General features: G+C 57.1%; 6 protein-coding genes across 6 annotated transcripts; 2 read left to right on the top strand and 4 right to left on the bottom strand.

Annotated features, from left to right (window-relative positions):
* Nucleotides 1-1,367: 1,367 nt before the first annotated feature.
* On the bottom strand, nt 1,368-1,754 carry B0H18DRAFT_1121774 (uncharacterized protein; the record flags this gene model as incomplete). Its single annotated transcript, XM_048034390.1, has 3 exons — nt 1,368-1,402; nt 1,456-1,599; nt 1,643-1,754. The coding sequence occupies 3 exons, from the start codon at nt 1,752-1,754 to the stop codon at nt 1,368-1,370; spliced, it is 291 nt and encodes a 96-aa protein (XP_047890358.1).
* Nucleotides 1,755-2,352: 598 nt separating this feature from the next.
* B0H18DRAFT_956944 (uncharacterized protein) lies at nt 2,353-3,445 on the top strand (the record flags this gene model as incomplete). The annotated part of the gene is made up of 2 exons (XM_048042523.1): nt 2,353-2,784; nt 2,852-3,445. The coding sequence occupies 2 exons, from the start codon at nt 2,353-2,355 to the stop codon at nt 3,443-3,445; spliced, it is 1,026 nt and encodes a 341-aa protein (XP_047890357.1).
* Nucleotides 3,446-5,153: 1,708 nt separating this feature from the next.
* On the bottom strand, nt 5,154-5,336 carry B0H18DRAFT_842899 (P-loop containing nucleoside triphosphate hydrolase protein; the record flags this gene model as incomplete). The annotated part of the gene is made up of 1 exon (XM_048039517.1): nt 5,154-5,336. A coding segment is annotated over one exon (183 nt), but the record flags the coding sequence as incomplete, so codon positions are not given.
* A 225-nt stretch (nt 5,337-5,561) lies between these two features.
* B0H18DRAFT_880877 (uncharacterized protein) lies at nt 5,562-5,876 on the bottom strand (the record flags this gene model as incomplete). The annotated part of the gene is made up of 1 exon (XM_048040805.1): nt 5,562-5,876. A coding segment is annotated over one exon (315 nt), but the record flags the coding sequence as incomplete, so codon positions are not given.
* Nucleotides 5,877-9,418: 3,542 nt separating this feature from the next.
* On the top strand, nt 9,419-10,200 carry B0H18DRAFT_1023313 (uncharacterized protein). Its single transcript, XM_048029629.1, has 3 exons — nt 9,419-9,516; nt 9,574-9,896; nt 9,955-10,200. Exons 2-3 carry the CDS (start codon nt 9,668-9,670, stop codon nt 9,987-9,989), a joined length of 264 nt encoding a protein of 87 aa, XP_047890354.1. The 5' UTR covers nt 9,419-9,516; nt 9,574-9,667; the 3' UTR covers nt 9,990-10,200.
* Nucleotides 10,201-11,184: 984 nt separating this feature from the next.
* Nucleotides 11,185-13,128, bottom strand: B0H18DRAFT_1121770 (MFS general substrate transporter; the record flags this gene model as incomplete). Its single annotated transcript, XM_048034389.1, has 9 exons — nt 11,185-11,368; nt 11,426-11,566; nt 11,619-11,735; nt 11,801-12,193; nt 12,249-12,470; nt 12,530-12,628; nt 12,690-12,797; nt 12,853-12,872; nt 12,937-13,128. The coding sequence occupies 9 exons, from the start codon at nt 13,126-13,128 to the stop codon at nt 11,185-11,187; spliced, it is 1,476 nt and encodes a 491-aa protein (XP_047890353.1).
* Between the last annotated feature and the right edge of the window lie 576 nt (nt 13,129-13,704).

Genomic DNA, 13,704 nt, shown 5'->3' with positions numbered 1-13,704 from the left:
GGGTCGCTCGAGAGATTGTCAGACAGTTCACATACATCAGCAAAACAGCGACTTCGTCTGAACATGCCTGAGACGTCTGACATCAGTCGAATCAGGCACCTCAGACAGTTCAGACCCCAGGTCTGAAAAGGGTAGATTCAATTCTGACTTCAGACGCAGTGTCTGATGTCAGCTCACCTTTCAGACACTTTCAGACACGATTCAGACCACCCATCAGACTCATCGGACCTCACGAACCCAATATATTTGTAGGTCCCTACACGTACTCTTACATACATGTACATGCTGCATTTGCACGCAGATCATTCGTCCTGTGTGTTCGCAGTCGGCGTATGTCCGCGCCCCGGCCGCAGACTTGTCCCCGTCGACTCGCCCGCCATCGTGCACTTGTCTCGCCCGTCCTATCACCATGTGTACCGTCGGTTCGTCGGTCGCGTTTGCGTGCTCGGCATTTGCCCTGCACGCTCGTGGTCGTCGTGCGTCGTCGCCTGCTTGTGTGCCCGCCAGCCAGTCAGGCCGCTCAACCGCTGGTCTGCTCACCCACTCACCTGCCCACTCGCCCGCTCGTTTTCTCGTCAGTTCACCCGCTCGGTGGTTCCTCACGCACTCACCCGCTCGCACTTCCGCCCGCCCGTCCGTTCATCCGCCGCTCGCTCGCCCTCACGCCCGCCCGCTCGCACATCCTCCTCGTCCCTACGTCTGTGATAGCGTTCGTCGGCCGCGTCCACGCGCAGGGCATTGGCCCCTAAGTCCTCCCTTCGCGCACGCGCCCGCCGCCCATTTCTCTGCCACGTCCCGAGTTGGTGTGCCTGGTTGTATGACCGCCGTCGTGAAGGAGACTAGGCGCATAGGGGAGGGAGATGCGGGCATGCGCTCCTCGTTGGTGCGGCTTGTCCTCGCCCATCGGTCCCGACAGTGAATCTGACCCGCTCGGGCTCGCATGGCTGTGGTTGATACTCGTTCCTGTGTGCCCTGCGCTAATCAGTCGCGGATGCAGCGGAGCATCGTCGGGAGCGCGGGTGCGTCTGACGGCGGGTAGCTCTGCACCTCAGTCTGATGTGCCGCTGCCGCAGGCGAATGCGTCGGTAATCGCTGGCGGAAGGGGATCAACAAGTCGTGAGAGCACTGGTGGAGAGGGGCGTCCGCCAGAGCCGGACTGAGACAAGACACACCTGATATTTCCATTTCTAAGCGCGCTGCCGATGCTCTCGACACAGCTGCACTTCATGTCGATGCTGCGATCGTCGGGTTCGGTGCTGAGTGGACGTTTCGTGCCCGATATTGGAGGTGACGCGCGAGACGGCATTACGGCTGGCGATTGCGGCACATCATCATCGGCGAATGACCTGGCCCAGGACGTGAACCGCCTAGACCGATCCGCCCACCAGGAAGAGGACCGAAGCTGCGCGGGTCAGCTGGTCAGCGATACAGCGCGGCTCGAATCCAACGGTAGACTCATGGGAGCCTCCCCAACACCGTCGTCGTCGTCCATGTCGAGAGCCTTGCGGGCGGTTGCGGCGCGCTGCCCGTCGACGATGGCGGCACCGAACGACTCGCGCTCCCCGAGCCTGTCGAGCTGGGGTACGGGCTGCCCTTCAGCTGCCCGTTGTAGTCAGCGCCATGCCCCGATTCTCCTACTTACTTGGTTCCTCCTTCACGCGCTTCGCAGGTGCGTATCGCTTATGCTCTTTCTCCAGTGTCTCGCCCGCCGCGGTTCCCGTTCGAGCTCTGAGAGTCCTTGTCCTTCGTGCCATTCCGGCGACGGCGGTCCTTCGGCTCGGGCTTCCTGGCAGGCGTTGGCTGCTGCAGTATACGCAGGCTCTCCGACGTATGTCTATAGCCAATTCAAGTTGACAGAGAGGATGGGTGGCTGCACCGAACAACGGGGTTGGCAGGAAAGTCGCGAGTCGCAACCGTTGACATGGACGAGTGGGTGACGTGGCGCGCCTGTTTAGGGCAGGCGCCCGCGGTACTTGTTCCTCACCGAGCCTCCTTCCCTCCCGTCTGAGCGCTAAGTTAGCGCTCACCCGTACACACAGTATCCTGAGTCGATACCACAACCACAGTGCTCGTGTTACTATGCAGTATTCGTGTAGTATGTACTTAGGTTTATTAGGATATAATGTAGACTACTTACTTACTAGTAGTCAAAACTTCGGTCAGTCTATTTCGTCAGAGCCTGTGACAGTAGTATACAGTGATACTAGCTTGTATGTAGTACTAGTAGCTTCAAACCTACGGTCTGTCGCGACTGACACGACTGACGCGACTGAGGAGACTGACGGGCTCTGAGCGAGTGAGCCAAGAACGACCCGAGGTCGCGCGGAGCATAAGCGCTTAATCACGTCAGCCATGACAGCGATCTCAGACTCCGGATCAGGCCCTTCATTAACCTCAGGCGCCGTCAGACAGTGCGCCGTTTTGCTGATGTACGTCGACGTGGCACAGAGGGCGCAAGCAGCTGGCGATGATTGGTTCGCCCACGAAGTGTACTTTATGCGCGACGCGCTGATGTTCTGTCGGTTCGAGCATGCTGTGAGCGGCGCGGATGCTGGGGCGGCCCGGGTTCTGCGAGTCCTGAAGTATTGGACATTTGCGTTTCGAGGTGCAGGCCAGCACAACTATGCACGGGAATGTGTGGAGATCCTTGTTCGATGGAAATACGAGGTGACGGATACAATGCGCACCGCTTTGGAGAAGGCATGGTTCGTGAACCGATGGGGCAAACCTGGGCGCTGGATCGCTGCGGATCTCTACTTAGAGCAATGCAATTTCTGGGTCAAAGTGAGCACATAATGTTTATTGTTTCTTCGAGATGATTGGTAAACTTACCTCGGAATGCTCTGGACAGCGTGTCTTCATAGCCAGCGGGAATGGCAAGACGGTGGGCTACATCATGAAGAAAGGCTCTGCCTGTGTCGAGTCATTTCGGCACATTTCTCACCTGTTTGCAAACTCATTTGGAGACCCGGATCATCATCGACGATCCAAGGAAGCAGCTTTTCAGCAAGATATGCGCGTCTTGGTCGAAGCGATGATTGCAGACAGTGCACATGTCATTGCTGCTGACAAACACTTTGTACCTGCCACTGGATCTGGAGGTAAAGCGGCGAAGAAGACTCAGTCTGGATCTCCACGCTCTGCCATTGCGGACGTGATGAATCTCGGTGCGGAGGTCTGGCAGAATGGGAAGTTTGCCGAGTACCTTCAAAACACTGTGTACGATCCACAACTAGGCTATCCAATGGTCTCACGAGAATCGGAGACAACAGTGAATAATAGTACTTCTATTTTTCATACGGATACCGCATTCGACAGTCCCACGAACCCTTTAGAATACAATAGCTATGTTGATTTACTTGGAGCGGAGGATGATAGGAGCAGTGGTATGCAAGGAGGTCTAGGTGGTGGTGGTGAATTTGCGACGGGGATGGAAGATGACTGACTGCTACATAAATCGTACACTCTATCTATGCATCAGTATTGCGAGCAGGAGCATAATATTGATAACCTTGAGGTGTACTATACGTAGCCTGCCGGGTATATTGCTGAGTCCAAGGATAAGAGCCGCCGGCGCCTGTATATCCAAGAGACGTGTTGACTTGGAAGGGCGTATGCATCGGTGTGCTGGGACTCGGAGACAGCGAGGGATATGGTATTCTTGGTGAACTGGCAGGCGGATACCCGTATATGTAACCAGCAGGCGAAGATAGAACTGGCTGTTGAACAGGATGCCACTGATGTTGCGTGCGATGGTAGTTCGTGTATGCGAGATTGAGATGCTGCGGCGGTGCCAGTGTGGCCATGGAGTGTGATGCCACGGGCAGATGCTCCATTGACTGGAATGGTCGATGTGATGATGATGGCGTTGGTGGAATCGGGCGTGGTCGTGGCCGCGGGGAGACATCAATCGGGGTCAACGGCCTCGAGCGAACCTGAGTGTCATGACTGCGGGCGTTCTGAGTCAGCGCGGGGGGCATTGGGACTCCGTAACCAATGTTGGCTGGCAGTGCTCCAGGACGGGCGTAGTGTGTATGAGAGGCGTAGGACGGAGTTGAGTCGAGTTGGACCCGGCCTCGGACAGCACGAGGTGTGATAAAAGGATCGTCAAAACTGGGCGTGCCAACCCGTGTCGCTGACGCCAGTGGTGTTGTATCACCGAAGTCAGGTTGGGCGATGGGCGCGGGCGGTGAAGTACCCCGGGGAGATGTATGTCGTGCCTTCTTCCGGCTTCGACGCTGAGAGGTTGGTGTCATGCCTATGACCGCCTGGTGGCGCCACATCTCCACGGTCAACGCTAGACTACGTAGCTCAGAATCGGTCCCAGAATCCCACTGTATTGCCTTGCGGACCAATTCCGGTGTCACCTCATCAGCCCTCGCAAATTCGGCACACTTCTCCACAAGTCGGTCTATCAGCTTCGTTGGGAAGTCGACTTCACACGACACGAAGCGATAGTCACGCTCGGGGCGGACAGAGTGAGTACGCCATTCGGTGAGGCTTCTGCGCAACAGATCCTTCGCCTCTCGTGAGACAGCCAGTTGCTTGCGGCCATCCGAGTTTGAAGTGCTTGTCGATGTAGCGGATACCGAACCAGGCGCTGACGCCTCTGACGTTAAAGTCGCTGAACGTGCACGTGTGGTGACATCTGCCAGGAGTGGTCGCACAAAGTCCGCAGCATAAGCCGAGAGACGACGGTCATCCTGCGCAGCTGGCTTGAGTACGTCGGGATGCGATGGGCTGCAGTGGCTGCAACACCGGTCAGATGGGGGATGTCTACCAATGTCGAGAACGGTCCAGCGGAGAGACCACGGTGACTTCTCTGAACGTGAGCCCATGGTAGGCTTGTCAGAGTTGTTGAGTGTCTTGTGTGTCGTCAGGCGCGTGTTGGGCCGAAACGCATCACTGAGAAAGCGATGCATGCATTCTACCAGGCTGTCAGACCGCCTGATGCCGCTGTATGGAGAGTATTGGGACTCACTGTGTTCGCACTCATCGGCCACATTAATGAACTTCTCTAGTTCTGCGGGGAGTCGTGCACGCTGTGTGGCGCTCTTCTTGCTCTCCGGCTTGACCTTGCGACCTCGCAAACGCTGGATCGCCGGAACGATAACCTGACTGGCCATAGGCGGTGGTCGGAATGCCCAATGTGGGACTAACAGCAAGCAGACGGCTTGCGTTGTTCTGTCACGGCCAGCCCGGCCCCAGCGCTGCGCCACGACCGACAACGAGCGCGGGCAGTTTAAGATGACGATGTAGCGGATGTCGGCGACATTGCAACCCATACCCGCTGCATCAGTCGCGCAGAGAATACGGTAGCGGCCGCTCGCAAAGCGCTCCCAGGCCAGCTTCTTGGCTTCTTCTGATGCACCCGACGAGAACGCGTAGACTGTGTCTCGTAGATGCTCCGGGAGGCATCTTCGGAGCTGCGCCTTCACGTCGTGACATCCCAACTCGGAATCAATGTAGATGATTGTTTTGGGGATGTCGGCTGCCTTGGTATCGCCGTTGAGACGCTCGGGCAAGATGTTGAGAAAGTCAGGAAGTGGGTTCTTTGCGTTTCGAAGCGTGCGCGTCATGTACAACAAATTCGGTCGGTCCGCGCCAACGTCGATGCCCCAGAACGGGCGAAGCCCGAAAGCGAGAGTGTCCCATAGAACGTCGAACGTCGAAGTCGAACACGTCGCAGTGCAAGCCACGAAGGGTATTTCGTGACCTGTATAGTGACGAAGCACGCTCAGACGACGATAGTGCGCCCTGAAGTCGTCCGTGCCCCACTCGTCCACGCAGTGTGCTTCGTCGATTATAACGGCTTGCAGTCTGGCCCGGAAGCGTTCGTCCTTCCATAGTTTGGCGAACGACTCGGACTGTGCCATCTCAGGTGAGATGTATATCATCTGAGCGTCCATCCGCGCCATCGTCCATAGTGGATCCGTGCGTGAGTTGTCCTCGTTGATCATGACAGCCTTGATGTTCTTTGCCTCTGCCTCCTTCACCTGCTCGGCCCGATGATAATCAATATTAGCTCGTAACGAAATAGTAAGCTACCGCACCTGATCCGCCTCGAGAGCCTTCAATGGACTAATTACAATGACAGCCTTCCTCTTCCCTCCGAGTACCGCGAGCCCCTGGAAGATGAGGCTCTTGCCATAGCCGGTGCCTGCACAGAAGACACTGTCGTAGCCACGCAGAACCTTGGAGATTACCTGAACTTGCCAGGCATCCGGTTCAAAATTGAGTTTGAGCTGCTTCTTCAGGTTCTCCCTGAGCTTGTGGTCCTGAAATCGCGGTGCGTCAGGCTTTACGCCCTGGGTGCGTTTTGGAGGTGTCTTGCGTCGTCTGGGGGTTCCTGGGTTGCGTGTAGAGCTCCCGAGTGCAGGAGCAGGACGTCTAGGAGGCGTTCGCGGGGTGCCTGACATACTGGCGCGTCGGAGAGGGGGAGCACGACAAGGCGAGAGGGAAGAGCGCGTAAGCGCCCGTGAGGCAGACGCGCCGAGACGCGTGAACGCACCGCGTCTTACGAGGTCGCCCAACGGCGGAGCCTCTGTATTCGTGCAAACTTCACGGGTCGCTGAAAAAATGCTTCGTATCATCTCATATAAAGTTAAGGAACCTTTTCTGAGCTTCATAGTGTCAACAGACAGGTCCTGAATATTTTTCATGGCAGAGTGCTCGGGCACTCGATTTGACGTTTGAGTGCTCAGATGCGGCATCGATTGGGTGAGTTGTGTCCATCCCAGACGCCTCGGAGGTAGATGGGCGTGTTTGTATGCTTCGAAATAACATTTCGTACTGCAAGAGCTACTCAATCGACGCGTATTCGCGACCGCTAGACGGGCGAGAACAACCCCCTTACTTTCATGGACTTTGAAGCAAGCCCCTCCTCTCGTCGGTGTGCGGAGCACGAAATACCACGTGAGGAGGCGGCTTGTTCCGAACCTAGAACGATGCGGGATTATGGCTGGCCCAGTGCGAAAGTCTGTAGCGAAAAGTCGCTGGAAGAGGGAGAAGATAATATATCAACTCACAACACACGATTGCGGGGCAATTGACGAGTCAGAAATGGGTCGAAGGCCTGGCCCCGGGATCTAACGAGTAATCATTAAGTAGTAAGTCACGGTAGGCTGCCTAGAAGTAGAACTTACTTGGTTCGATACGCGTCTCGCGACGTTCTGTTCGACTTGCTGCTCAGCTACATATTTTGCACACGCGAACCGTCTCGTCACGCCGGAGTGGAGGCCAGCCAGTAGAGGGAACTTGGGGGAGAAGCGGCGAGACAAGCGACGCAGCCCAGTATTTATACACACGAGCAAACCGGGACTTTCTATGTAGAAGAGTGTGTGTGTTATTTTTGCAATTAGCAAATCGGAGAGACGTCGACGAGGGGCAGATGGTTCGCAAGGAAGCGTGATGCGCTGGTGACGCGTGAAGGGCGAGCGATCGTTTGACAGATCAGGAAGGAGTGCTACCTTATATGGTAAGCAGACACATGAGCACCTGTCCCGGTGACGGACGGCCCTTCAGTCCCCTTCGAACTTTGACAATAAACCATTCGCTTGGCGCGAGGCTGACAGCGTACGAGCAGTGCTATTTATGTCCGCGCAGGCCATATAGGCATATGTTTGTATGAAATCCTTGTAGTGAGCACAAAGGGATCATACATAAATGCCTGTACTTACCTGGGCCTGCTTTCATACATGAGCTGCCACTCGCTCATGTATGAGCGAGGCGCCGTCATGTATGAACGAGGCGCCGTCAGGCGTTACCTGATATGGCAGCTACGCCGGGGCAGCCCGGTCCCTTCGTCCACGGCGGGGCGCGCGATGCGACGCTACCCCATATGGACATACATCGGGGTCAGCGCATCTGAGATCACATACGATCTCGGATCCCCTACGCCGCCCGCTGCGTAGCGTCAATTTCGGCCAAGTCCGGAAGCCTGCAATGAGCGGCGAGCGCTTCCACCCGCCGTCTTTGCGACCTCCACATCCCGCGTCAGTCACCGGCGTTGTCGGAGCCCACCGCGCACGAGTCGGCGGCACGACGACAGCGAACATGCAGGGCCAGTGCCCCGCAAGCAGACACAGCCGACGAACGCGCAGCGGGTGTGTCAACAAAGGGCGAATGTGAGTGCAGATGCACATGAACGAGCGAGCTGACCATGGCCACAGGATGCGGCGACGTGCAGCACAACCCGCGCGTCGACCGCGAGCACGCAGGACTATGGCCCCGCGTGCAAACGCAGCCGACGGACGGAGCGCGGGGGCGCGAGGGCGGGCGGGTGACCAGGCGGATGCGCACGCAGGCAGACGGGCAAGCAGGTAGACGGAAAGGTGAGCGGACAGGTGGGAAAGCGGACGAGTAGGAGAGTGACCAGACGGGCAAGCGAACCGGCGACAGCACACGCCCACCGCGAGCGCGCTGGGCCAATGCCCAGCACGCAGACACAGCCGACGGATGCATACGCAGGCGGATGAGTAGGCGGGCAAATGGGGACGTAGGCAGGCGAGCGGGTGGACGAATGGGCGTTGCGGACGAGCGGAAGGGTGAGCGGACGAGCCGGTGGGTGGACGCGCAGGACGAGCGGGCGGGTGGTCCAGACGGGCATAGAAGCGCACAAGCAGGCAAGGAGGCGAGCGAGCAAAGGAGCGAACGGGTAGGCAAGTGGATCAGCGGGTGCACGGGAAAGCGGGTGGATGGCGAGCCAGAGGGCAGGCGGGCGAGAGGGACAGCGGGCGAGAGGGAAAGCGAGCGAAGGGGAAACGGGCGGGCCCGGAGTACGGAGCACTACACGCACGGCGACCGCGAGCGTGCCGGGCGAATGTCCAGCACGCAAGCACGGCCGACGAACGGAAGGCAGGCGCGTGAGCGAAAGCGAGTGACCGCGACGGCGGGCAGAGCAGGGGCGTGCGCAACCCTACGCGGCAACCGCAAACACTGAGGGCGACTGCCCTACTGCCTCCGCATGTAGCCACGGTCGATATGTTCGTAGATAGAGATCGAAATAGAGGCCTTGTAATGATAGCAAGAATATGCCCTATAAAACGAGTTCAGTATATGTCACGCCGCAACAACTCTTATGACCGAGGCTCCGAGAACCAGTATAGTAGTGTACGTAGCCGTTCCAACTGTACACGAGGACTTTGGCTTGTGTGTTGTACTCCTGCACTTTATGTGTTGTATTACATGCAACCATACATATATCTAATCTCTAAGGTATGCATACACAGTGCGGAAACCTGCGAAAACGCCCAGAAGTCGAGTCGCGGGTATGTTGCAGGCCTAAGTAGGACCTTTAAACGCATTCTGATTGGTCGAGAACAAGCCCGAGCACATCGGGGCTGCCAAATCTGGCGATGCAACAAATAGACACAAACGTTGAGTTTACGGGCGCCCGCAAGGCCCACCTCACTTCTACGTGCTACCTCAACTCTACCGTCTCGCTTTCATGTTTTAAGTCTGCACGGAACGCAACGGCGGAGACTCGGACGCGCATTCAGGAATGATTTCAACCAGGTAAGCTTGTCTGGCCTGGCCATCAATGCACACGCACTAATCTACCACCCACTCCAGACCCACCCTCTCGTCAACGAGTATGTTGGACGGCGCGTTGACGAGCGTGTCGTGGCGCATTGACCAGTAGAAGTATGTCAGTGGGTTTGAAAGGATGCGCTCGCTCGGGCGGAACCTGACGGAGGCGGAACTGCAAGACACGATCAACAAGGTCGACGTAGACGGGAACAGCACGATTGACTTCCCCGAGTCCCTCGCGATGATGGCGCACAGATGCGTGGCACGGGACAGCGAGGAGATTAAGGAGGTGCTCAGGGTCTTCGACCAGGACGGCAATGGCTACATCTTCACCGCGGAGCTCAGGCACGTCATGATGAACCTCGGTAAGTGCCCTTGTCTGCGTGGAGGAGTGGCGATGTTGATCATGCGGATGGTGCACAGGCGAGAGCTGTCGGTCAACGAGGTCAATCAGATGATCCGCGAAGCGGATGTCAATGGCAATGGTCATATCAAACTACGATGGTGTGTCTTTGCTGTTCGACGCTTTGTTGCTTTTCAAAATCCGTGCCATCCTCCTGTCCCGCGCAAAGGTCGTGAGGGTATGCTCACTACCTCATCATCTACGCTGCCATCATGCTGATCTGTCTCGCGGATGATGCTCTCCAAGTAAAGACATGTACGACTAGTAGTCCATCTCGTAATATATTTGCGAGCCCCGCGGTATGGTAGTGCATTTGCAATGCGATGACAGAAACCCCATACATCATTCTAGCTAACTTTTCTGCGTGTGTCCTGGATGTCTCGGCTTTTGAATATTTATAAATCGTAGGGTGCGACGTATGCAGTGCATATGTCATGGCGCACGACATACACCATGTTCGGATCATCTCAATACATAGGCACCATCCTAAACGGGTTGCGGCTATATACAGACCTGTCAGATCGAGCTGATCACGGATCACAACTGCATTTGCCCGATCCGTGCCAGCGACGGCACCTAAAGTGGAAGGGCGCGCGATAGGACCTATTTAGGGTCGCCGCGAGCTCTCCCTGGCGCCGGGTGGCCTGGGCTGTCCATAAAGGGCAGCTGCCCTTTCGGGAAGCGAGCGGGGCGCCGGCTGCAGTGATCACTGTGCCTTCATACATGAAGGGGGATTGTAAGTACAGGGATTTATGTATGACCTGTTTGTGCTAACAACAGGTATTCATACATGAGCATGCCAGCATCTGGTGGTCCGCGATCCGGGCCCAGGCCCCAACTTGAACAGGTGCGGCTCTCAGTTCGGACCCGCCCAGTCCTACAGTTAGTCAGTCTGCGTCGCCGCCTTCCAGTTCGTCGAGAGCGCGCCAGTAGAGCAAAATTACAGAAATAGTTTGTATCATAAGTACTGACTGTCTGTTGAGAACGCAATCAGCGAGGTAGAAAGACGGGCGAGAAGCAAAGAAAATACATATGGGAAGCGCACGGGCGGCCCGGCCGCTTTCCCCTCCACGAAGGCAAATAGCTCGTCTCCCGGCGAAGGGTGACGCAGCGGCGAGGTTTGAAAACTTGAGCGTTTGACGAGTGGATTGTGTGTACGCGATACTTAGCGCAGTTTCTACAATTCTCCTTCAACGCTCTCACGATGTTCTGTCTATCAATGCGATTTTCATCCAAGGACATACGGAGAATCATGTCAAATAACGGAAACCCTTCGGAAGGCCTTCCTCTTCCTCTTCCTCCGCAAACCGTCTATTAAAGCGGTCCAAATGACGCTTAAACACATAGCACAAGAAGATACAAAACCCGTTCGTCGTAATGCAGATCGCGTACGAGTAGCGGTAGGACGGGCCCCAGCTAGTCGGCCAGACGTACCTGGAGAACTTGTATGTCAGTCACAGGTAGAGCGGTGACATGAAGGAGGACGCGTACGAGCCAGCGACGTTCCCGAGCTGCGAGAACGCGTTGATGAACGCGAGCGCGACGGCGCGTTTCGCGCTCGGCCGCGGGATGGAGTTGCTCACCCACGCGAGGAAGATGATCCACGCCGTGTAGGACTGCGCCATCAGGAATCTGTACGCGGGACGGTGAGCGGAGCTGCCAGTACAGAGGGCGAAGAACCGACAGGGAAATGTAGCGCGCGGCGGTGTTCATCGTGCTCGCTGCGATGACGAACCCCACGACCCCGAGCAGAAGGGGGATAGCAATGTGCCAGAAACGCTCGCCGGTCTTGTCAGAATGCCTGCAGGATGAGCGAAGCGCAGTCGATCAATCCACAGTTTTAACGACGGATGTCGGCACACGCACCTCGTCACCACAAACGCAGCCACCGTCGCGAAGCCGAATGGCGGCGCACACAGGAGCAGCGTGACCGTCTCTGGGTACCCCAACGTCGCGCTCAGCGTCGGGAAGAACGCGTTGAACGAGAGCGAGATGACCATGCTGGCCAGCGCCAGCGCGAGGCACCACACCTTCCAGTCCGCGAGTGCCGTCCGCAGCCCCGCGAGCTGGCCCCCCTCAGACCGCGCACCGTCTGCGGTCCCGTCGGGGATGCCGACGTCCTCGAGGACGCGCTTCTCTGCGAGGCGCACCTCGAGCGGACTGAGCCACCGGTGTGCGGTCGAGGGGAAGTCGGGGAGGACAAAGATCGCACAGACGGCGACGAAGATCGTGAGCGCGCCTTCGATGTAGAACAGCCATCTGCAGACATGGTTCGCTTGACCGATGCGGAGCGGGGATGGAAGAGCGGACTGACCTCCAGGCGGCGTGGCCGAGCTTGCCCTGCATGCCGTCGAGGATCCCGGAGGCGATCAGGGACCCGAAGGCGTTGCTGATGAGCAGGCCGCAGGAGAGGACGGCGGTGCGCAGGCCGAGCTCGGAGCGGGTGTACCACTTGGAAAGGAGGAAGAGCGCGCCGGGGAAGAACGCGGCCTCCACGAAGCCGAGGAAGAACCGCGTCATCAGCGTGCCGACAAAGCTGACAGACGGAGCGGTGAGTCGGGTACAGGACGGGTCGCAATGGAAGGGTGGGCGTACGTTGTAGTGGCTCCTGTGAGGCAGGATATCAAGCCCCAGAGGATCACGCAGCAGGGGAGGTAGATGGAGGGTCGGCCCATGTAATCGAGTAACATGTTTCTGTGTGGGAACGTCAGCATCGTGCCGGTCCGCTGAACGGTCGAAAACTTGAAACGCTTACGAAGGGACCTGCATGAGGATGTACCCAACGTACAAAATGCTCAGAAGCGTGTCGTACTGCTGGCCTTCCAGTTTTAAATCGGCCTCAAGTCCGCGTAGCCTCGCGGCGCTGAAGGACAGCCTGTCAGCGACCGACAAGATTTGTGCTGTCAGGATCTACTCACGACACATTGTTCCTATCGATCTACGCGTCAAGTCCACGTCAGTCAGTTGTAAAGCAGATTCGGAGCGGTTGACGATGACTTTACATAGTTGAGAATGTAAATCACAATGAGCACAGACAGTCGCAAGTCAAGCTTTCTGAGGAGCTTCTTCTCGAGGGCCTTGCGTGCCTCGGTGCCTCCAAATTCCTCGTCGCCGTCATTCACGACTCGGAGGAGTTGGGGCTGCTGGTCCTCGATGTCATCGAGCTCTGCCTTTTTGACGTCTCTGGCAGACATGACGGACATTGGACGAACGCGCGGCGAAGAGACGAGCACAGGTATCACTGGCAGGACTCTGTTTTTCTATTAGTGTGAAGCCCTGACTTCGGCGGCTGCCCCGAGTGAACCTTAAACGGGGGCTCGAGGCAGCTAGCCAAGTACTAGGACATGAAGTTACAGAAACGCAAAGCACGGGGTGGCCCCGAGCTGTTGGGAGATGCTGATAGCATGCAGCGGGGAGAGTATGAAACTTAGCTTGGGTTTGGGTAAATTGAGTACTGTATCACGATGAGTGCTGGCAGACGCACTGGCAGACTGCCTTCCTCGGCCCGGTCCGTCGCGTAAGTTGGAGAGTAAATACAATCGTGATGAATGTTTTACGTCGTTGAGGGTGGTCTCCCATGATCGCTTGCAGGGATCCCTCACACGGGTACCATTTCCGTTAGACTCGAGGCTCCTTCAAATGAACGGCATTAGTCGCAGCTGGAGGTTCTTCGCGGCGCGAGCTGCAGCACCTCTATGATACGACGGAGCTCAGGACTAAGGTAGCAATGACCAGCCCTCCGGTTTCTGCCTCTGATCAGAGACCGCCGT

The sequence above is a fragment of the Fomitopsis serialis genome, assembly GCF_022376445.1.
Source record: "Fomitopsis serialis strain Sig1Antser10 chromosome Unknown B0H18scaffold_66, whole genome shotgun sequence".
NCBI classification, from domain to species: Eukaryota; Fungi; Basidiomycota; class Agaricomycetes; order Polyporales; family Fomitopsidaceae; genus Fomitopsis; species Fomitopsis serialis.
This window is presented reverse-complemented; position numbering and strand designations above follow the sequence as displayed.

Coding starts and splice junctions, on each gene's coding strand:
- B0H18DRAFT_1023313 (XM_048029629.1), top strand. CDS start 9,668: ATGCGCTCGCTCGGGCGGAACCTGACGGAGGCGGAACTGCAAGACACG. Junction 9,897..9,954: donor GCACGTCATGATGAACCTCG/GTAAGTGCCCTT, acceptor GATGGTGCACAG/GCGAGAGCTGTCGGTCAACG.